This window comes from Rattus norvegicus, chromosome 7, assembly GCF_036323735.1.
Source record: "Rattus norvegicus strain BN/NHsdMcwi chromosome 7, GRCr8, whole genome shotgun sequence".
NCBI classification, from domain to species: domain Eukaryota; kingdom Metazoa; phylum Chordata; class Mammalia; order Rodentia; family Muridae; genus Rattus; species Rattus norvegicus.
Genome location: NC_086025.1, coordinates 99,586,837 through 99,609,810, shown reverse-complemented (window position 1 = coordinate 99,609,810; position 22,974 = coordinate 99,586,837). Strand labels below are relative to the sequence as shown.

At 40.4% G+C, this 22,974-nt stretch overlaps 1 protein-coding gene across 1 annotated transcript in view; it reads left to right on the top strand.

Moving 5' to 3' along the window:
* The first annotated feature begins 9,421 nt into the window (after positions 1 to 9,421).
* AABR07058254.1 (HERV-H LTR-associating 1) overlaps positions 9,422 to 22,974 on the top strand; it is a 41,445-nt gene continuing 27,892 nt past the window's right edge. Inside the window, exons 1-6 of the mRNA XM_039080212.2 lie at positions 9,422 to 9,500; positions 10,488 to 10,547; positions 15,564 to 15,620; positions 16,402 to 16,482; positions 17,599 to 17,682; positions 17,779 to 17,862. Coding sequence (XP_038936140.1) covers positions 9,422 to 9,500; positions 10,488 to 10,547; positions 15,564 to 15,620; positions 16,402 to 16,482; positions 17,599 to 17,682; positions 17,779 to 17,862 — 445 coding nt within the window. The remainder of the gene's footprint in view (positions 9,501 to 10,487; positions 10,548 to 15,563; positions 15,621 to 16,401; positions 16,483 to 17,598; positions 17,683 to 17,778; positions 17,863 to 22,974) is intronic.

The window sequence follows — 22,974 nt, the reverse complement described above, 5'->3', positions numbered from 1 at the left end:
CAAAACCTTTAACATGAACTCTATTACTCCTACCATTGTAGGTCCCAGGGAGCTAATCTCTGTAATCTAATGGTCTGAGTTCACAGGGAGCCTTCTGAGAAGTTATATAAGTTGGACCAAAAAATGTTCCAGGAACACACAGGAGCTTGCTAGTGTCTACTGGTTGCTGGCTGAAGGCCACCCTAGGATGTTAAGCAACACTCTCAGGTCACTCTTGCTACACTCAGTTGAATGAGCTCCAAGGTGCTGCAGCCTTCGAGTAGAGAAGTGAGGAGACATGGTCAAATAAGGCAAGAGATGTCTGCATAGAGAACTAGACTTCAACTTGCAGTGATCTGGGGGCAGGCATTATCATCATGTTTCACACAAATCCAGTTTCAAATCCTACTTACACAAACAAAACCACTCAGAGTCAAACTACAGTGTAGAACAGCAGAGGTGAGCTGACTAACACTAACAGCAGGATTTCTAATGCCTGGAGCCTCTTGGAATAAAGGCTGTCATCACTGCTCTTCAACTACAAGGTCAATGACTAGGTTCAAGGGAACGTCCTACAGGCAATGTGCACCTTGCATCCATGTGCACATTCTGCAACGAAACTTTCAGTCTCATGAGTATCAAATGCATGATAGATAAACTGGAAAAATTATATCCCTGAGAAAATAATCCCTTTCCATCTGCATAAATGGAGCAAAAGCCCATTCATAGCCTCACATCTTAGATGCTCCTGGGAATTTACTATTTTTTTCCAGTTTCCTACAATGAGCATGGGCATCCAATTGACCCAGATCCTAATAGTTTTGCCAGACTAGGGACGTGTAAGGTAACTTCCCTAAGAAAAGAATAATTGTCCTGTGTCCTGCCCCCACATCAGGTCTAAAAACATTCATTCCAGGTCATCTTCTCATTCTGGTCAGGTCAACTCAGAGGAGTTCAAGTCCAAGGAAGTTAGCAGAGGAAGGCAGCCAATGAGAATAAATTAAAGAAGTAACAGTGGTCAAGTCATAGAAGGCTATTAGGCTATTGGCTCTTCTTACTCTAAGTCAGGAGAGATTCACTGCAACACTTTGAGAAAAGGATGGTGAGATGTTATTTTATTGAAAATGACTTCTATAACTGCTCTTCTGAAAATGCCTGAAGGGCACAAAATAGAATCAGGAAGGTCAGTCTGGAACAGTATTGCTTTGACAACAATTCAAATGAGAACCATTTAATTTCATGGAGCTACCATGTAGGTTCTAATGATTGAACCCAGGTCCTCTGGAAGAGCAACCAGTGCTCTTAACCACTGAGCCATCTCATCAGAGTTAGGCTAAAGTGAGTCTGTGGGGGGTGATCCTATCTGAGATTCCTACCAGCTGGAGATAAAAAGACTAAAGTGGCCACCAGTGGAAGGAGGGGACATCAATGCACCACAAAACCTTCTACCCAAAATTTGTCCTGCCTACAAGATGTGTGGGGATAAAGATGGAGCAGAAATTGAGGGAGTGGCCAACCAATGACTGGTCCAACATGAGATCCATCTCACGGAAAAGAACCAACCCCTGACACTAATAATGATACTCTGATATGCTTGCAGACAGGGCTTAGCATAACTGTCTCTGAGTGGCTTCATCCAGCAGTGGATGGAAACAGATGCAGAGACCCATAGCCAAACATTAGGCAGAACTCAGGGAGTCTTGTGGAAGAGTGGGGAATACAAATGATCAAGCTGGAGAAGTCAAGGACACCACAAGAAGCCCTCAGAGTCAACTAACCTGGACCCATGGTGGCTCACAGAAACTGAACCACAAACAAGAAAACATGCAAGGGCTAGACCTTACACCCCACACAGCTGATGTAGCTGATGTACAGCTTGGTTTTCATATGGGTCGACTAACAATTGGAGAGGAGACTATCTGACTCTGTTTCCTGGCATTAAATCCCCTTCCCCTAAGAGAATTGCCTGGTTGGGCCTCAGTGAAAGAGGAGGTACTTAGTCCTGCTGAGCCTAGATGTCCCAGGGTGTGGTGGTACCCAAGAGGGGCTTCCTATTCTCTGTGGAAAAGGCAGGGGAGGTAATGAGGAGAGGAACTTGTAAGAATGGAACTAGGAGGAAAAGAGGGAGCTGTGATTTGGATGTAATATGAATTAAACATAAACTATGGAAAGAAAAATGAGAAGCATGAGTGCTTGGACCAGCAGAGGCCTGTTGAGTCTAGGGAAATAGTTCAGTGCATTTACCACTTGCCAAGAAAGCATCAAGGATTGGATTAGCATCTTTAGAATGTGTATGAAGCTAAATACGATATCACATATCTATACTCCCAGCTTGTCTCTAGAGTAATAGAAGGCAGAGACAGGAATATCCCCAGAAGCACAAGGGCTAACTAGTTTATCATGCTCAATGGGCAAAGAAACCAACAAGAGAACCTGTTTCAAACAAGGAGGAAGGTAAAAGACAGATACTGGAGATGTCCTCTGGCTTCCATGTGTATATCATGGCACAAATTCACACAAAGAATTCAAAGTTAAGAAGACTGTTTAGGACCAAAGGAATACCAATGTTTATCTACATATTTATACCATCTTTCAAGTTCTCATGAAAAACATTTAAAACCATAGGCATAATAGCATCACCTAGTAACCAAGCATAGAGAAAAAGGAAGAGCTCTCTAAGGACTGAGTCCTACAACATTGAGAGAGTTAGAAGGTGAGGAGGCACCAGGATTTTGGGCTAAATATGAATACCTAATGAAATAAAGACAATAAAGAGTGTGTCATCGAGGAAGGCAAGTGTATCCTTGCCTTGGAGTATCCTTAAAAATAAATAAAAATAAAATAAAATAAAAAGGGCCCAAGAGCTAATGGGTCTGAGTGCTGCTGGGTTCTTATATGAGAAGATAGTCAGCCACTTGGAAGCCCCAGGAGAGCCATAATGAAGTCATGCCTAATTGTTTATCTTGAGTTAGGAGAAGAGGGATAGATGTACTGAGTAACAGAACAAATCTTGTAATTGTCATCTTAAAAAGGCAAGAGATGGAGAGCTATGAGGACACAAGTAAGTCTTTGTTTCATTCAAAAATAATAGGATATTTGCATGCTCGTGAGGATGACTCTACAGGGAGGAGGAAATTGATTTAAGGGTGGGAATGGACAGCTTTTGCAGAAGTCCATTCTTCCCACCAACTAGGACAAGAAAGAGCAGACATGAAGGCAGAAGTTTACTTAAGTAGCTTTCCGAGCCGGAGGCATGCAGGAAAGTACCTGCAGCACACCCATGGAATCAGGAGCAGAGGGAACAGCAGGGAGACAGCCAAGATCCTTTGTGAGGCTTTTCTTGGGAAGGAACTGGCAAGGCATGGGAAGTGTACTAAAGGTTCGGTGAATCGTATCAAGGGACTCTGGCCTAGCCTAGCCTAGGGGAAGGGTAGGCCAGAAGCATCATAGCTGACATCAAGAGCTCGATGGAGGAAGTAGTTGGGGGAATGCAAAGCATGTTCCTTAACAAATAGAAGTTGGCCTCTGGAGAGAGAAGAAGTCCTCCCTGGGTGAGCAAGGTCCCAAGGGTTGAGGTATCACAAGATGGACTGATGAGTGGTTCTGGAAATGCAGAATTGGGACAGCAGCAGCAGGACCCATGATGTCATGACAAGTTTCAGGACAGCTCAGATAGCACCATTGTCTCCTCTCTAGCTAATGATCAGCAGCACAGGTATCAGTATGGGGGACAAAGAGGAAACAGTAGCCATGGGAAGGCAAAGGTCACAGTCCTCTTCAGAACCCTGTGAGCCATTGACACTTCTGACTTTACAACTCCATGTTTTAGAACCAATTGAAGGCAACCCTGCAATAGAAACCTTAAAGAATTGAACAAAGGGGTAAGGGATATGCCACAGTAGATAAAGCCCAAGAATGAGGACTTTGACTTCAGATTCCTAGAACCCACATAAAAAAGTTTGACATGGCTATACATATTTGTGACCCAAGAGCTGGGGAAGAGATAGCAGGGTCCTGGGGCCTCCGTACAGGTTCAGTGAAAGACTGTCTCAAAAACAAAGCAGAGAGTGATAGATTAAGACCCAATTAAACATGGCACACACACACACACACACACACACACACACACGCACACGCACACGCACACGCACCCACTACTTGTTGGGTTTGTTTGTTTGTTTATTTGTTTGTTTGTTTGTAAAACAGCAAGTAACAGGTGTTAGATTTAGCTGTAACTTGGGGTATTGACCACAGTCATGATCCACTGCTAAAGCCCCTGTGAAAGGCAAAATTCTAAATCCTAAGGACACACTGCCCTGCACCTAAACTACCATTCCCTTACTTCACTTGCCAATTGTGTTTACTAGGATGCAGGAGTTGGAACTTAAACTCTCTTCCATAGAAAGGACAAAAGAGCTTCTACCTAAATAGAAACATGCAGGCCTACAGGCCTGGGTCCTGACTAGTTTACCGCGACAATTCTGGGTTTAGGAAAATCAACCTTACTTCTTTCAATGGCTTTATTCCACACAGCACCTATTGACCATAAAACTTTTCCATGTGATTTTTATGTCAACAAAATAGTTCCTTTGACTATTTCCCCCGACCTTTAAAAACTTGACATCTTTCCCTTGCTCAAAGCCTTGTGCACATGGGCAGTTGGCTGCTGCGAGTCTCCTGCTCTCTGCTCTCGGTACCTGCCAACCTTGACCTGAGCCTGGCCACACTTCTTCATAAGACCAGTTGGCTGTGTGCCAAGTGATTTTGTGCCCAAAGATGATCAGGACTGGAAGGGAGACTCATCACCTGCTTCCTGCTGTGCTATTCCCTCTACAGAGTAATTACTGTCAGGAAACTTTTCCCATCCCTGACTGAATCGCTGCTTTGTCATTCAGCTCACGGATTCTATTCAGCTTATCACACAGGCATTTTTCTCTGATGGAGATGATCCTCTTTCACTGCCCAGAGTTTTGAGGAGGATTATTACCCCCCCTTTTTTTAGAGGATTTAAAACAGGGTTATCAAGCCTTTCCTCATTCCCACCCCCTGTATCTTTCACTAAGAACTCATATAAATCCAACCACTTTGACCTCACTGCTAATCTTCCTGGCTGTCTTAAGTTCTTTGAAGTCATTCAATCTGCTCAGAAGACCGGTGAGTTGTATACTATAGATATTTTAAGCTGCCTTTGGTCTCCTCACCCCCAAAGCGTGAGTTCAGCTAAGGAATGCTGTAATTCCTGTGTTCTGGCTCCTGGAGGCTGGATGATAGAAGAGTCCTTTCTGCCATATCTTCAGCACGTTGAATGAAGAGTTTGTACTTTGATCACAATCTGTTGCTGCCCATTTCCTTTATGGGATTGATTGGGATCTTAAAGCATTCTTGAGTCAGTGAGGGGATAGATTGTCCTCACTTCTGAGATAAAGAAAATATTCTTCATTCCAAGAAATTGAACCGATAAGTGAAGAATACCCCAAGATGTGTCTAACGGCAAGGTGTGTCTAATTAGCTGCTGCCAAGTTTAACTTTCTGAGTTAAGTAAATCTCAACTCTGTTATGGACTCAGACAGGAAACAGACAACTCCTCCTGGCTTTTTTGGTCTTCATGCCTTGAAATGGATGCTCTCTAGGCTTCAGTTTCTTCAGATTAAGGAATAATGATAATAGAAACTAATGGAAAGGTGGCTTTGAGAATCAGTGGATTGGCACACACCATAGTCCTAACAGGAGGCCTTTCCTCTCTTCCTCTTCAAGAGATATTTTGAAAAGACAGCCCCTCACCTGTTTGAGTTGCTCTAAAGGCTGTGTCAGTGGTTGTCTGGGATTAAAATCCAGAGCTGTTGTCACCACCTTAATGGCCTTGAGCAATTGGTAACCCATCATCTACTTCCTCTCTAAAAACAGGGAAGTGGTGCTAAGCTAGAAATTAGATGAGCAAATGACTATAAAGATACATGGAGAATTAAATATCTCACAATCACTGTGATTTCTGTAGCAAAGGGATATCTTCACCCCTTCACAGTGCAATGGGAAAGTTAGAGTTGCTTGTCAGCTCCAACCAAACATTGATGATCTGTACTCTGTATTAACTGAAAGTAATACAATGTTTACTAAGACTCTAAAAGTTAAGATCTTACTGCACATGCGACCAACAACACGGCTGTTGTTGATAAAAAAAAAAAAAAACATGGAGTATCATGAGTAGCTATTATAAGACTCTTGGGTGGATCTTGACCCTCTGGTATCAAGTCACTTTTTCTTTCTATCTGTCTCCTTGGGAGTCTCTGGGTTTCTAATCTTTCATCCATTAAAATACTTAGAAGTCATCAACTTTGTTTTTAGCATCAGGTCCTTTCCATGACTTTCCAGGGAGACATTTTGCAGGGAGGAAAGAATTTCTAGCTCTACTGTTTAGTGTTGTGTACGGTTGGGTTGGACTGGGTTTGATTTTGTTTGGGGTTTGATTTGTTTTGTAATTTTTATTAGTTTGGAACATGGTCTTACACTATATTCCAGACTGGCCTGAAACTTGCTTTGTTGCCTAGGCTGGCTCTGAACTCATAATGATCCTCCTGCCTCAACCTCCTGAAGGTTGGGTTCACAGACATGAGCCATCACCCATGCTTCTCCTTTAAAAAGCCATGTGGCCATGAGCCAAGGGGTCCACCCTTGTTTTTATATTACATAACAGGTCTTATCTGTCTAATATGATAGGCATATAAAATAATGCACAAAGGCTGTATCTAAATATGGAGACTTAGTACATGGAGGCTAGTCTACCAATAAAACTCTTATTCCCTCTAATCTTAGTATCAATGCCTGGGGAGCTGCAAATTGAACAAACAAAAATTAGATTAAATGAAGTGTGGTATCCCATATGCTTATGTCAGTCATCACAGAAATAAAAGTCTCAAAGAGGCAACTAAATCCAGAGATTTACATGCTGTTTTAGAAAGAGGTCAATAAAGCTGTGAGAGGAAATATATTTAAAGAAAGGATCATTTGAGCTTCTAGAGGTAGGATGTTAAGTACATAGGAAAGCAAACTGAAGACAAGCTTTACTGTAAGGTGAGGTCTGTGTGCAGTCTGTCTGACTCAGTGCCAATTTTCCATCTTTATAGCCACGAAAGTTTTCCTAGACATGGGAATTATAGCAGAATCCATTCATTGGAAATGTGTGCACTTTGTCAGATAAAGGAATCAGTGCAAAGGTTACTTCCAATGCCTGTCAATTCTCAATAGCTTTCAGCTCAAAGTAATCCATGTGCCAAAGTGTCATGTCTTAGGGTGGCTTAATCCCTTTGGGCTTTACTCTAGTCATTATCATTGCTGATTTGCTTCTCTGCAAGTGTCACTGAAGGAGCAGTGGATGGCAGATATTACAGTAATAGCCATGGGGAATGAGGCAAATAATGATAACCTAGTTTTGGAGCAAAGTATTTGACAGCTGATATAGATTGTGTAAGATACGGCTTTGAGGACTATAAGTCTGTCACATGGAGAAAAGTATTTGTTTGCCTGTTGGTGTACCAATGCTCTTGGGCATTGCATCTTTAGTTAAACAATCAGGCAGCTCTAGTTCTGTCAGGTTCTGCCTACTGCATTATATATACACAACATATTTTGCTGTACATCATAGCCCTGAGGGATGAAAGTGAGATACAAATAGTTTTAACCATGAAAACAGATGAAAAATGGCAGAACCAGGGAATAAGTTCAAGATATCTGTCTCCAGAGTCCTTGCTTTCAAACAAGTGTTCCCTAAGGCCCATCACTTGGTTTGGGCTGTGGGAAGGTCTAGTTAGATATAGGTTACAAAGCCCAACTCTTGAGTCAAATAGAGTACATGTTCTAAGTCTACCCTACACTAAACTGTCCCAACGTAGCCCAGGTTTGCAAGAGGAAGATTAGAGAGAGAAGAAGTAATTAGTTCTACCCTGACTTCAAGTCTGGTCTGTCTACTGTGTAAGCTGTGAAATTCTTTCAAGTACCTTCTGCCTCACCAAGTCAGGCTTGTCTCAAGCACTGAATAGGATACACTATGATAACATTCTTTGCTTGTCTCAAGCTCAGTTTAACTGAGCTTTCTCTGTTTTCATTTGCTAATTCTGCTTACTTTCTGCCAAACATGTAGTTGATTCTGTCAAAGAGATGAATGGAAACCTAAATGAAAGGAAAATTACTGCTTCCTCCATGGACAAAATCAGCAGAAATCATGGTCTCAAAGTAGAAAGTTTAAGTAGAAGTTTAACTAAAAGTAAATGGAAGTTGTTGACATGATGATCAGCAATCAATAAAATACAGGTAACTGTTACAAAAATAGAAATAATGGCTTTTTCTGAAATAAACTTGTATTTTTCTCATCATCCAGGTAGCTCTGAGGTACTGCTAATGCAGATAATGGAGGGGTGGGAGCAAAGAGCAAAAGGTTGTGGGATAACAGACAGTTAAGATCCTTAGGCACCCTCTCTAAACCAACAATTACACTAGCTAGTGGATTTCATGATCCCCTTTATGCTTCAGAATACACATGTGACTGTCCATTTTATACAAAAAGATCAGCAGAGCACAAAAATGCTGCCTGGAGGAAAGGTTTCATCCTATGTGCATTCTCATGTCTCTAAGCTGAAGTCAATGCTGACTTCAGCTTAGGGCAGACAATCTGGCTTCACTGAAGGAAAATGTACCTCAGTGTTCTGTGTGGTATGTGACACATAGAAAGTGCTCAATAATTTTTTGTCACTATTATTCTATTCTTTTCTACTTTAGCTGTCACACAACAAAATAAACTCTCAAAGGTGGCTGGTACAGATGCCACAGAGTTGTAAGAGTTACCTACATTCATAAAATTAGCATTTAGTATATTAAGAGTAATGTTAATATTACTGTTTTGTTTTTAGTGATTTCTCATCTCGGAAACTACATGAATGCCCTTAAAATATGTAGGCAAACCTCCCATATTCCCAGATCCCTGCAGTCATGTGGAGTACATCCATGATTTTGACATAGATTGTAACTAAGAAAGAATCATCACTTTCTACCAAACATATAAGGGGTGCCCCAAGACCCACAAGCTATGCCCCTCCCACCATCATCATAGCTAAGGAGTCTACAGATAATGAATTACCAGGTTAAAAGTTATAAATTATTAGAGTCCACTAAATAAGACTCCTCAGTAATTCTATGGACCAGAGCCTCTTCTTCACCTGTTCACAATCAAATATAGGGATTAACAAAAAAATTAGCTTTGTTTCAAAATTAAGGCAAAGAAATCACAGGGTCCATTTTTTATCTCAGCCCAACCTGATCTTTTCCTGATGCAATTATATTCTAATGGCATCACAGTTCTGTTCCCAGAATATTCTACTTCAGAGTGCTTACTCAGCCAGCCTAGCTTCCTCTAAGAACTTGATGTTTTGCTCCCAGGTCAAAGCTTCCAAGCATGCTGAGCTTCCCGCTGCATGGTCCTCCAATGAGGCTGTGTATGGGCCTTGCCTATATCCTCTCTCTCTGGAATGCAGGTGGGCTGTTCAGTTCCTTGTATCTATTCTGAATAATTTATGAGGGTGTTATTGTGCTTTAAGAATCCCCCCAGAAATATTTCAATGCACAATCTTAAGTGCTTTGATGAAAATGCTAATCACATTGTTTACTTTTCCTATGGCCTTTGGTGCTGAGTGTCACAGAAAAGACTGTCCCTCTACCACCCTTGTTCACAGCACCACCCTTTATTTACCCTTCCACCAAGGGAGTATTCTGAACCAGTTCACTAATTCTCCTATTGTAACATTCTCCACTTGTCAGCCTAAGTGATCTTCAGATACAGATGATTACAACACTTGATTGTATTCTTCCGTTCTCCCCACTCATCCCACACAAATGATTCATTTGATGTCTTAATTCTGTTTAGAAAGTATTCCAAGTCCTTTATGTGCTCCACATGATCTTGCTTATCTCATCTTCAGCAGCTCCCAGAAAATGCCCACCTCCTTCTTTCTTGATGCTCCAACATGTTGACCTTCAGCCAGCTCTTTAGAAAGATTCTCACAGGCAATGTAGGACTGAGACACAGGCTATTCTCAGTATGTAGAACAGCACTCTACCACTTAGGGCCTACCCAGATACTGTTCCTTCTCAGATCTCAGTCCACCATGCCCTCCCATGGAAGATTTCCACGTTGCTGCGATGAGATCAGGCTTCCTGTCAACCACACTCACATTCAATTCAAAGCACTCTTTGTAATTATTACCCTTTACACTATTGAATTCCCTTCTTTTATATCTGCCTCCCCAACACATCCAATACCTAACAATTCTGATGCTGAGTAACAGTCTTGATCATATTTGTTGTCAGTAAATATGTGATGACTAATGACTGACTGAATAAAACACATGGGATTTTAAGGAAATTACAGAATTCTGTAAACCTAAGTAAGTTGGACTAAGTCCTGTCTGATGTTATGGCTTTACTGTAACTTCTTTGATGAAACCTATTTTATTTTATTTTAGTGTCTGGTCTTAAAGGAGAAGGCAAGAAAGATAAGGAATTGGCCCTGCTACCTGCAGCTGGTAGGTAGTTGCCATCTCCCCAGCTCACTTACCTCCAGGGGTTTCCTGGAGCTCTCTGAGTCATTCATTCTGGGGATCCTACTAAATTTTCACAATCTGTGGTTTTCCATCAGAGGATGAAATTTTATAATGGAAGCATTGCTGTTTGACGTCATCACTTGTGAAACAGCTCTCTTGCCTTTACCTTTCCTGGTTTACATGGTATGAACTTGACTTACAAAATGTGACTTACAGCAGCTCACAGGACAAACAGATACTGCACATCCATTTGGAACTTTTAAAAATATAAGCAGGATAACTTCCTCAGTTTTCATTTGGACTTTCAGGAACGGTGGAAGTTTTTCTTATTTTCTTAATTTTCCTTTTAAGCACAGCATCCAGTGCTTCAAAAGGCAGATGGTACAAAATGGGCATGAAATACTTCCACGGAAAACCACTTTTCTCTCTCCCAAGCCACCAGCTGTACCAATATCCTGTGTGTGAGTGTGATAATTATTCACAATTACTTACTCTACTTGAGTCTCCAAGTTTCTCCATTTTAAATGAGAATAACTCCAATGCCATAAAAAATTAGAAAGAAGAAAAGGTATTTATTCTAAGAAAAATATTAGGTGTTGGGTATGAAAACTCTCAGATACAAGCTATTGTAAAATGTTAATGTGGTGGGTTGTTTGTTTGTTTGTTGTTTTGCTTTTATCCAAAATAGAGTTATAAACTGTCTAGCAATTATTTGAAATCAGCTTCTGCATGACACTTACAGTTTTTCCAGATACGGTGGCACATGCCTATAATCCCAGCATTGAGGTGAGGGCAGGAAGTTAGCTGCATGTTTGAAGATAGCCTGGGCTACGTTGAAATGGCCTCAGAAAAAAAATAACAATTGGTAGGATAGCTCAATCAGTAATGTGATTACCCACAGACCTCAGGTCAATTCCCACAGGCCATGTTTTTGGGTTTTGGTTTGGTTTGGCTTGATTTGGTTTGAAGGCAAACATGGTGAGGTGACCTGTAATTCCAGTGCTGGGGAGCCAGAGATTGGTAAACTTCTGGAGCTCCTTAGCCAGCCAGCTTAGTCTCCCTAGGTTGCAAGTATGTTATTTTTAAAAAGAGCAAGGATGGGCATTGTCTAAGGTATAGCAGTCAAGATTATCTTCTATCCTCACTCACATGTATATGTACCAGCACACATGTGAACATGTACGAACACACACACACACACACACACACACACACACACACACACAAATAGGACAGTCTGAAAGGCAAAAATACAACAGGTACATGCTTCCACAGAAAACCATTTCTGGTTTTCAGGGACATTTACCGTATGCTTCAAATTTGTTTCCAGATACTGCAAAACAAGGATTTCTAACTTGAAGAGAGTGGTGTGTGTAACTATTGATGTTCAACGCTTATGCTTTGTGGGGTTAGAAGGGTCCATGAGCTCCATCCCTTTCTGAGGAGCTACTCACAGAAGATGCCTTATAGAAGGGGAAGAGTCAATTTTCTTTAAAGATGTTATTCCTGCGATGTCAAACACACTCCACTGGATGGTCCCACACCCAGGAGCATATGGGCAGCACAAACTAAATTCTGGCCTCATAAATAAAGAAGAACAAGACGTTAGCAGGTGAAGAGGGGTGTTCTAGAATGTTATGAGACAGACTTTTCTTAGGGAGATGAAAGACATATGTCTACTCATCACAGATGCACAGCTTACAACCTGGCAAAGTACAGATATCACAAAAGTCTAACTTTGTGAACTAATGAGTTTTAACTGTGAGTAACTAGGGTAATATGAGTAAGGGGGTCACTTATGGGAACAGAAACCATTCAAAGATAGCTACACCACCAAAGCCCATCTGAACATGTTGACAGCTCACAAAAAAATGAAAACCTGGAGTGCACAGAACATCCTTAAGGAAGTTCAACAGGATGAAGAGTTGCTCTGACCCTCTTACAAGGCAGCTCAGCTGGTCTTTGTTTCTCACAGGCAGTTGAGCTAGTGGTTCCTGCTTCTGCCAAGGTGGTGGGCTTGGCTAAAAGTAACTCTCAGCAGCCTTTGCTGGTTATACACTCTTGAAGAATATACTATACTCTATAATATACTATACTCAGGTAGAGAATATAATATACTCTAGTGAATATAATCAGTTTAAGAATTTTCCTAAAGCTATTTTAAGTTGTTTACTTCTTTTCTTAATGGGTTTGTCTGCAGAATAGAATACTACATAACAGGAATGGGAGATGGAACTGGAAAGAATTATGAGAAGTATATACATGTGTGTGTGTGTGTGTGTGCGTGTGTGTGTGTGTGCGCGCGTGTGTGTTGTAGCATGGGTGTATGTGAAAATTCAATATATGCATGTATGAAATTCCCAAACAACTAATATAAATGTTATACTGGATTAAAAAAATCAACCAGAATAATGTCAAAAGAAAGAAATGGAGGAAGGGAGGAAGAAAGGGAGGAAAATGATATAAAGATAGAAAGAAAGAGAAAGAAAGAAAGAAAGAAAGAAAGAAAGAAAGAAAGAAAGAAAGAAAGGGAGGAAGGGAGGAAGGGAGGAAGGAAAGAAGATGGATGTTGGGTCATAGCTTTCTTCAAGCAAAATTTTGTATGAAGGAGGCTTTGGGAGTATCATGGAAAATGGAGCAGAAAGACTGTCAGAGCTGGCAATAAGGAAGATGGCCAGAAGGCTATTTTATGGCAATGGTGTGGCTGTGCACTTATAAACTCAAAACAATTGCATTTGCTTTCATAGGACCCACACCAGACTAAGCCAATAAACCATCAGTCATAGTTGGGGGAGCAGCTCATGAGACCTGCACAAAATAGCTGAAATGACTAGGGTAATGCCATCCCATACTAACTTTATTTTGTGCCTGCCAGGTCACCTCTCAGCCTTCCACTCCTGACAGTTGCATTCTCCTTGGCAAGCCTTCTGAGACTATCCATGGCCTTTACCATGGTCCAAATATATTATGTGGTGCCTGGAAAATACTGCTGAGCTATACAAAGAAAGTGGATTTTACTAGGCTTTCCCAAATCCCTCACTAATGTAACCTTCTATTCGAAGACCGACTAAATTGTGGATTTATCTTTTAAAATCTTGTGCTTGAGCTTCAACACCAAGAGACTTTTCAGAGTCACGAGTCCCACTCTAAGTCCAGTCATTAATAAAAGAACTAAATACTTAAGATGCCTTGTTGCTGGATTTTTTCAATCCTAATAAGTCCATATAAGAGACACACAATTTAGATATTTTAATTATAAGCCATATACCTATATTGGGCAGATCTAGGACTACATTAACTTATTCCCAAGCTATAAGGTCCCTCGTTGGTTGCTGTTTCTCCTGGTCATGAATTTCTGGCCTATGGCAGCTTCTTCCTATCTGTACTCTTCCTCTCTCTCTCCTCTCTACCTTTCACCCTACCTTGAGCCTCCACTACCACCTTTGTGCTCTATTACCCTGGCACAGGCTCTAGTCAATTATTAAGCAATTAAAATGGGAAGAAGTTTCACATGGCATCAGTTGATTATGTAATGGTCTGCTCAACCACCTCTTCTCTTATAGAACCAGTATTCACAATAGAATACAAACAGCATCAGGCCAACCCACTACATTGGCTTAATCACAGTTGTCAATAACATATCTCACGAGGAACATTCCATAGCTTACAGCAGTTGAGGCATGCTGGAAGAGAGGACATCATTTTCTTTAGTGAGGTACTCAGTGAAAAGTTTCCCAGTCTATCCAGTGTAACCAGAGTGGCTCTCATTATACTCAGTGAATTACAAAACAAAAGGAAAGACTTGGCATCTGGAATAAGGGGAAAAGATAGAGGTATAAAAATGACTGGGCTTTAACTACTTACATGTATGAAATTGTAAATGAATAATATTTTAAAATACTGTAAAGGAGGTGATTTCATATTACATCTTCACACTATAATGAAATATACTAGTATAATATATAATACTAAATATATATTTATATATGTTTATAAATATAGTATACTAAATATTCTAAATTGAACCAAGATGAAACTCATAGCAGAGTTGCCTTACTGAAGATTTCTTCAGCCTGTGTTTCAGTTTTATATTGGTTTCTGCCTGTTGTGGAACTTGGGTCTATCACTCAAATCTTCATGGTTTTTTGTATCTCCTTCCTTGAAAGGAAGTGATAAACAAGATGATTTTTAAGGATGTTACATATTGTGTGAGAGGTGCCCTAGGGAACATTTCACTGCTGGAAACTTCTGTTTCAGTATCTGGGAACGAAGGACTCAAGAATGAGAAATATGGATCCTTCCTTCATACAGCAGGTACAGTCCTGCCCTACTCTGGCCTTACTCGGGAACACTGTGAACATTTCCTAGACTTTAATCTTCTGCATTTTTTTCATTTTAATTTCCATAAACAGTCATCTCTGCAGCGTGATAGCAACAGTTACAGTATGATTGTCCACTCTCTGATTCAAGTGACTAGTCCTCCAGGACAGTCACTGTCTCAAAGAGGCCTTTTCCTCCACTATGACCTGGTTAGTGCCATTACAACTCCTACTGCCATTGCTCATGGGAATCCTCCTTCCAATGCCCCAGACAAGAAGCTTCATGAGGCCAGAAACTCACAGGCAAGAGGCCTGATGTTATGAAGGCCCACTGCACTGCAGTTCTACGAAGTGAATTTTGAGCCCTTCACACAATGCCGGCCTCTCCCCAGCAGGTTAAAGTTGCACAAAGTCAGACTAGTTGTTCTTTCCTCTAAAGCCCAGTTTTATGACTCAGTCAACGAGGAAGGTAATTCACACAGTCTGCATTATTTGCATTTTATTTATGAGTATATGGTTCTCTAGACCACAGCCAGTCAGCCAATTAGAACTAAAACTGAATTAGAGGAGCAAGTGTAGGAAGACCCAGTCTCTTCCCTTCTCAGGATTTCTCATTGATCTTACTCCCAGAACTGGGAATAAAGATTTATGCTTTGTCATAATTGTTTTCTTTTCCCAGAGTCTGCCTTCAGAGAAAAAAAGACGGTGAAGGGGGTAGAGGTCCTTGCAACTACAGGTGAGTTTTCTCCTTCCCTCCACTATGGTATGGGAATCCAGACTGCTGAGCAAGTTTTCTCCACATCTCTAACAGAATTCCCAATTGGCACAGCCAGGATAATGTAATCTAAGTATAAAGTAAAAATTGGAAAAGATAATGTTTACAATAAAGTACAATGAAAAGGGCTAAGGGCTATCAACTACTTTGTCTACCTTGTTTTTTTGCTCACAAGTAACAGCTGATAGAAGGGAATGTTTCTGGCAGCCTCTCTTTATATGACCATACACACCAATACCTGGGGGACTTTGTTGTTCCATACTGGTCTTTAGGTCTTATTCAAGTTCTATTAAATCTGCTTCTCTGGGGATGAAATCCATATGTTGAAATTGTGGAATTTTTAAAATATAATAATACTTTAGCAGAAGCCAGTATCCTGCCATGCTTGTGTCCACATATGATCAGTATAGCAACTCCAAATTCAGAGATGCTGAGAACACTCATGATGACCCCGAGCCTCCTTCTGTGGATGAGGGGCAGTTTGTCAATTAATGCTCTCTTTTCAAACACAAAGATAAAAGAATCACTAAAAACAAGTGCTGTATGAGTCACAGTATGTGTCATTGACTGTCACCTACTGAGCTCCCGACATGACTTGCTGCTTACTTCTGAGGCCCTTGTGTCTGGCACTTAGTCTGTGTTCAGCATGTGTCTGAAGAAGTTCCGGACCAAGTTTGGAAATGAGAAACTGGTTCTGTTGCAGAGCAGATCCTATCATAAATGTTTTTTAAATCTCTTTCAGAACTCCCAGCAAGGTCAGTTGATCTGTCTGCACTCAACCTGACAGAGCTTGTGAATGGGATGCTCAGTAGGGCTTTAAAAGGTAACCACGCATTTTAATACCATGTCTACATGAACTTCTCTGTCCTCTGTAAAATGCATAGCTGACAAAGATTATCCCATAATATGTGTGTTTCTTCTTCACTCGATTGTTTTCTTAGTTGTCCAGAGTTCAGAGGTTTTGCAATGGCTCAGGTGTTGATTGCATCCTTAATTACTAGGCAAAAGGAGTCCTATTCAGAAAGTCCTTGCCTATAGCCATATCTTTATACCTTCCAACAGTTTTCATTGAGATCTTTGCTCAACTTGGAGTTAATTTTCATGCAAGGTGATAGATATGAGTCTAATTTCATTCTTCTGCTTGTGGACATCCAGTTTATTCTGCATTACTTCTTGAACATACTATCTTTTCTCTAATGGGTGTTTTTGGTGCCTTTGGCAAATATCATGTATTGGCCTATTTTATGTTGACTTGAAATAGGCTAGAGTAATTTTGGAAGAGGGAACCTCAATTGTAGCCATGCCTTTACCAGATTGGTCTATAAGCAAGCCTGTGGTATATATTCTTGATTGATAATTGATGTGGCAAAGCTCAGCATAGGTGGTGCCATCCCTTGGCTGATAGCACTGGAGGTTATCCAAAAGCAGATTGAGAAAGTTGCAAGTGAGCAAGTCAATGAGCAGTATTCCTCCATGGCCTCTGCTTCAGTTTCTGTCTCCAGGTTCCTGCCTTTATTTTCTGACTGACCTACCTGGATAATGGGCACACACTGTAAGAAGAAATAAATTCCTTTCTCTCCAAACTTCTTTGGGTCATGCTATTTGGTAAAAGCAAAAGAAATCAAAACCAAAATATATCATGTGACCATACATGTATTCATGTTTGTGTCTATTTTATTACACTGGCCTAGATGTCTGTTTACAACATTTTTATATAAAAAACATCCTTTACCTTGCTCATATTCACTCTCCCTCACACATACTTTTTTTCTTTACTTTCAAGACACAGTCTCATTAGATCACTTTGACTGGCTACAAACATGCAATCCTCCTACCTCAGCACCCCCAGAACTGGAGTAACAGGTATTGACTTCATTTATCAATTTATTTAAAACTCTGTCAGTAAGCATTTGTGCCTCTTTATCTCCCTCTTCAGCAGATAGCAAGCAATTCTTCTCCGTGCTTAGCATCACTTCTTACAGTTCATTTGCCTTTCATAAGGTTTCCGTGGCCATCTACAACAGTAAGTGACAGCAGTTCTTCTGTTTTTATGTGGTGGGTGAGGGACTTAGAGCCAGGCCCAGTATCGTGGCACTAAGGAAATACTTTCTCTTTACAGTTTCCAACCCAAAGACAGTTGACCCAGCCAAATTCCCTACCAGGTATTGCTACTGTTTGAGCAACAGGACCAATGACTTATCAGGTAAGTTGAGTCCCCATACCCTTGTGACTTTTCCAATTTTGATTTTGTCATTTGGGTATATTTTTTTTCTCATAGTAAAATAAAACATAGTGATGCTTATTACACTTAAATGTATGCATATAACCTTGTCTCTTTTTACTATAGAAAAATCTTGTCATTTTTACTATAGAGAAATATGTATACACAAACAGGTATTCATTACTATTGTTTATGTGGCAAAATCATGAGAAATTGTAAATATTCACTACTGGGAAACTTAGAAACATAGTCATGTACAGTGAACAATGATTGTGTGTGGCCAGATATTGCCTCTAAGAGGGAATCAGTGTTCACAACAATTTTCAGATAGGAAGAGAAATTCTAAATATTTTCTAGAATACAGCACTATCAATGATAAAATATGCACTTATTTGAACACCACAAAGGCTATTATCTCTGATGAAAAGATTGAAGTGTTTTAAATGAAAGAAAATTCATCAATATGGACTTGCAATATTTGGAATTATTTTCAATGACATTATATATATTACTTTTATAATCCAAATATATTGCATAATTCTCAACCTATATGTCATGACCCTATTGGGAGCGGCCAAATATCGGATATCCTACATATCAGACAGCTATATTACAATTCAAAACACTAGCAAAAATACAGTTATAAAATAGCAATGAAATAATTTTATGGATGGGGGTCACTAGAGCATGAGAAACTATATGAAAGGGTTTCAGCATTAGGAAAGTTGAGAACCCCTGGTCTAGATGAAGGCACTATAAATTCCTGGCAGCTAACAGACCACAAGGCCAACAACTCAGAAACTCAGTGCAATAGTGTGTTTCTCTGGTGCCAAGGAATGACAAGGTTTGTTATAGTGGTACATATTATTTGGGAGTCTCTACCCCACCTTAGATCATTTAGTTCCCAAATTAAAAAAAACTTTATATTTATAACAATCCTTAAAACAAGAGAAGTGGGCCGATATCAACGCTCTGTGCTATTTTGCCTACTTCCGTCTCAGTAACCCTGAGATCACTTGCCATGCCCTTCTTAGACCACTCCTTCCTAACAGGCTGGCCCTTATGGCCATGTGCTCATGATCCATTACCCCATGACAACTTCTTCCTTCTCCTCCTTGTCCTGTCTCCTCTCCTTCTGTTCCCTGCCTAAGAAGAGGGGAACCTCCACCCTGCCCCATCTCTTCTACACAGCCCAGGCTGGAGGCATCTTTATTAACCAATCAGGGATAACTTAGAGGGCTAGGTTTATACAACAAAAGTGGGTGTACGTGGGGATCTGCTCATTTGGAGAAACAAGATTATAAGGAACAGAATTTAGCATTTGTATATATTGCAACACCAGACCAACTTCGTACCAGTTCGTACCATGTCTGCAAAAGGATTCCTCTGGTTACTTGCTAAAATACAGATTGCAAAAGAAGTAAGAGGTTCTTTTCTTTGTTCTCTGTTCTGCTTAACTATTTAATGTATTTTTATATTAATATTTCTTGGAAACATTTAAACTAGCTATATAACCTATAAATGTAAAAGCCCAGGTTCCCTGTAACTTGTTGCTCTGCTACTATAAAGTGTTGCCTTTGTCCTCAGGATGCAAGATAGTTTATCACCACACTCTATCTATAAGGGTGAAAAGAATCGGAAGGCATAATCACTTGCCATACACTTACAATGCAGACACCATTCACATTCCATAGTGCAGAATTTAGGGATATGACCAGACCCCTGCAAAGAAGGCTTGAAGATATAGTTTTGATAAAAAGAAAAAATAAGCTATGCCCTAACTAAAATTTAACATTCTTTTACTAAAATAATGTTAGAGTATAATTTTTCTATTTTTTGAGTTTTTAATTGAAAAATATTTCATACAATATACTCTTTTTTAAAAAAATTTGATATTTTATTTATTTACATTTCAAATGTTATTCTCTTTCCTGGTTTCCCTTCTTCAGTCTTCCTATCCCATCTCCCCTTACCCTGCTTCTATGAGGGTGTTCCCCCACCCACCCACTTATTCCTGTCTCTCCATCCTAGCATTCCTGTATACTGGGGCATCAAGCCTTCACAGGATCAAAGGCCTCCCCTTCCAGATAAGGCCCCTTGAGCTCCTTCAGTCCTTCCCCTAACACCTCCATTGGGGTCCCTATAATCTGTCTGATGGTTGGCTTCAAGCATCTGCATCTGTATTGGTCAAGATCTGGCAGAGCCTCTCAGGAGACAGTTGAATCAGGCTCCAGTAAGCAAGAACTTCTTGGCATCAGCAATAGCATCTAGGTTTGGTATCTGCATGTGCGATGGATCTCTAGATGAGGCAGTCTCTGGATGACCTTTCCTTCAGACTCTGCTTGACTCTTTTGTCCGTGTATGTCCTTTAGACAGGAGCAATTCTGGGTTAAAATTTTGGAGATGGGTAGGTGGTCCCATGCCTCAACTGGAGCAAGGGCGTGCCTAACCTCTGGATAGGATCTGAACAGGTTCTGCCTCCCCTTTGTGAGGTATTTCAGCTAATGTCATCCCTGTGGGGAGGCTCTTGCTCTCCTCGCATCTAGGACTTTCTGGTTGCTATCCTGAGTTTCTAATCCCCCATTGCTACACACCTCTGTTCAATTTCCTGACCCTTTGTACACCTCTTCTGTCTCCTCCCATATTTGATTCTGCCACTTGCTTTCCCCTACACCTTCTCTTTTCCTCCCAAGTCCCTCCCACCCTTGATTATTTTGTTCCCCCTTCTAAGTAGGATTGAAGCATCCACTCTTTGGTCTTCCTTCTGCTTCAGCTTCATGTGGCCCATGAGTTATATCATGGGTGTTCCAAGCTCTTTACATAATATCCACTTATCAGTGAATACATATCATATATGTTCTTTTGTGACTGAGTTACTTCACTCAGGATATTTTCTAGATCTGTCCATTTGCCTTTGAATTTCATGAAGTCATTATTTTTAATAGCTGAGTAGTATTCTATTGTGTAAATGTACCACATTTTCTGTATCCATTCCTCTGTAGAGGGACATCTGGGTTATGTTAAGTTTCTGGCTATTATAAATATGGCTACTATGAACATAGTGAAGTGTGTGTTCTTATTACATGTTGGAGCATCTGAGGAAAAAAATTAAAGACCTCAGAGATGGAAAGAACTCCTATGCTCATGGATTGACAGGATTAATATTGTAAAATGACCATCTAGAGCCAATGCAATCCCCATCAAAATTCCAATTCAATTCTTTATGCAGTTAGAACGAGCAATTTGCAAGTTCATTTGGAATAACAACCCAGGATAGCAAAAAACATTCTCAGCAGTAAAAGAACTTCTGGGGGAATTACCATCTCTGACCTCAAGCTGTACTACAGAGAACACTGCATGGCATTGATACAGAGACAGGCAGATAGATCAGTGGAATAGAATTGAAGACCCAAAAATGAACCCACACACTTTTGATCACTTGATCTTTGACAGAGGAGCTAAAACCATCCAATGGAAAAAAAGATAAAAGATAGCATTTTCAACAAATGGTGCTGATTCAACTGGCAGTCAGCATGTAGAAGAATGCAAATCAATCCATTCTTATATCCCTGTACAAAGCTTAAGTCCAAGTGGATGAAGGACCTCCACATAAAACCGGATACACTCCAAGTAATAGAAGAAAAAGTGGGCAAAAGCTTCGAACACATGGGCACTGGGAAAATTTTTCTGAACGGAACACCAATGGCTTATGCTCTAAGATCAAGAATCAACGAACAGGACCTTATAAAATTGAAAAGCTTCTGTAAGGCAAAGGACACTGTCAATAGAACAAAACAGCAACCAACAGATTGGGAAATCTACATCCTGCATCCAATAGAGGGCTAATATCCAATAGATACAAAGAACTCAAGAAGTTAGACTCCAGAGAACCAAATAGCCCTATTACAAAATGGGGTACAGAGCTAAATAGAGAATTCTCAACTGAGGAAACTCGAATGGCCAAGAAGCATATAAAGAAATGTTCAAAATCCTTAGTCATCAGGGAAATCAAAATAACACTGATATTCCACCAGTCAGAATGGCTAAGATCAAAAATCAGGTAACAGCAGATGCTGGTGAGGATGTGGAGAAAGAGGAACACACTTCGATTTTTGGTGGGATTGCAAGCTGGTAAAACAACTCTGGAGGGGGTTGGGGATTTAGCTCAGTGGTAGAGTGCTTGCCTAGCAAGCGCAAGGCCCTGGGTTCGGTCCCCAGCTCTGGAAAAAAAAAACAACTCTGGAAATCAGTCTGGAGGTTCCTCAGAAAACTGGACATGGTACTACCTGAGGACCCAGCTATTCCACTCCTGGGAATATACCCAACAGAGCATAATATTTTAACTAACTTTCTAACTATCTAATTTACTGTTAAAATTTTTCTTACAGTTTATTTTGATCATACCTTCCCACATTGACTTCTCCCAGGATCTCTACATCTCCTTATGCAACCAACATCATGGTCTAAAAAAAAGCAAAAGAAAATAAGCCAAAGAACTAAAACAACATCACAAGACAAAACAAAAACAAAAGAAAATTACCAAAACAAAATGAAGAGTGCACAAAAACAAACAAACATAGAATTCAATCATTTCTGAGCCTAGGGTCTTCCATGAAATGTGGTTGATGTACTCAATGACACTCCATTGCAGAGAGGTAATTTTCCTTTTCCCAAAAAGTTGTTAATTGCAAATAGATTCTAGAGGTGGCACTTTGTACACTTATCCTTCTCAGTGGGTGAGCCCATCTAGTTTGAGTCTGTGCAAGCCATGAGTGTTCTCTCGCAGTCTCTGAAAGTACTCAGACATTGGTCCTGTTGTGTTACTTCCTTGCCATGGTTTATCAACTCCGGCTCTTACAATCTTGCTGTCTCCTCCTCAAAATCCATTTCTGAGTTGTGAGAGGGTTTGATAATGAAATGCAATTTAGATCGCTTCTCGGCCTTTTGGCTAAGATCAAGTGTAGAAATGCAATTTAGAGCTGGATGCTCCAAAGCTGCTGTCTGTACATTATCCAGTTGTGAGTCTCTGTATTCTTTTCCATCTACTACAAGAAGAAGTTATTTTGGTGAGGGTGTAGTCATGCCCTGATGCGC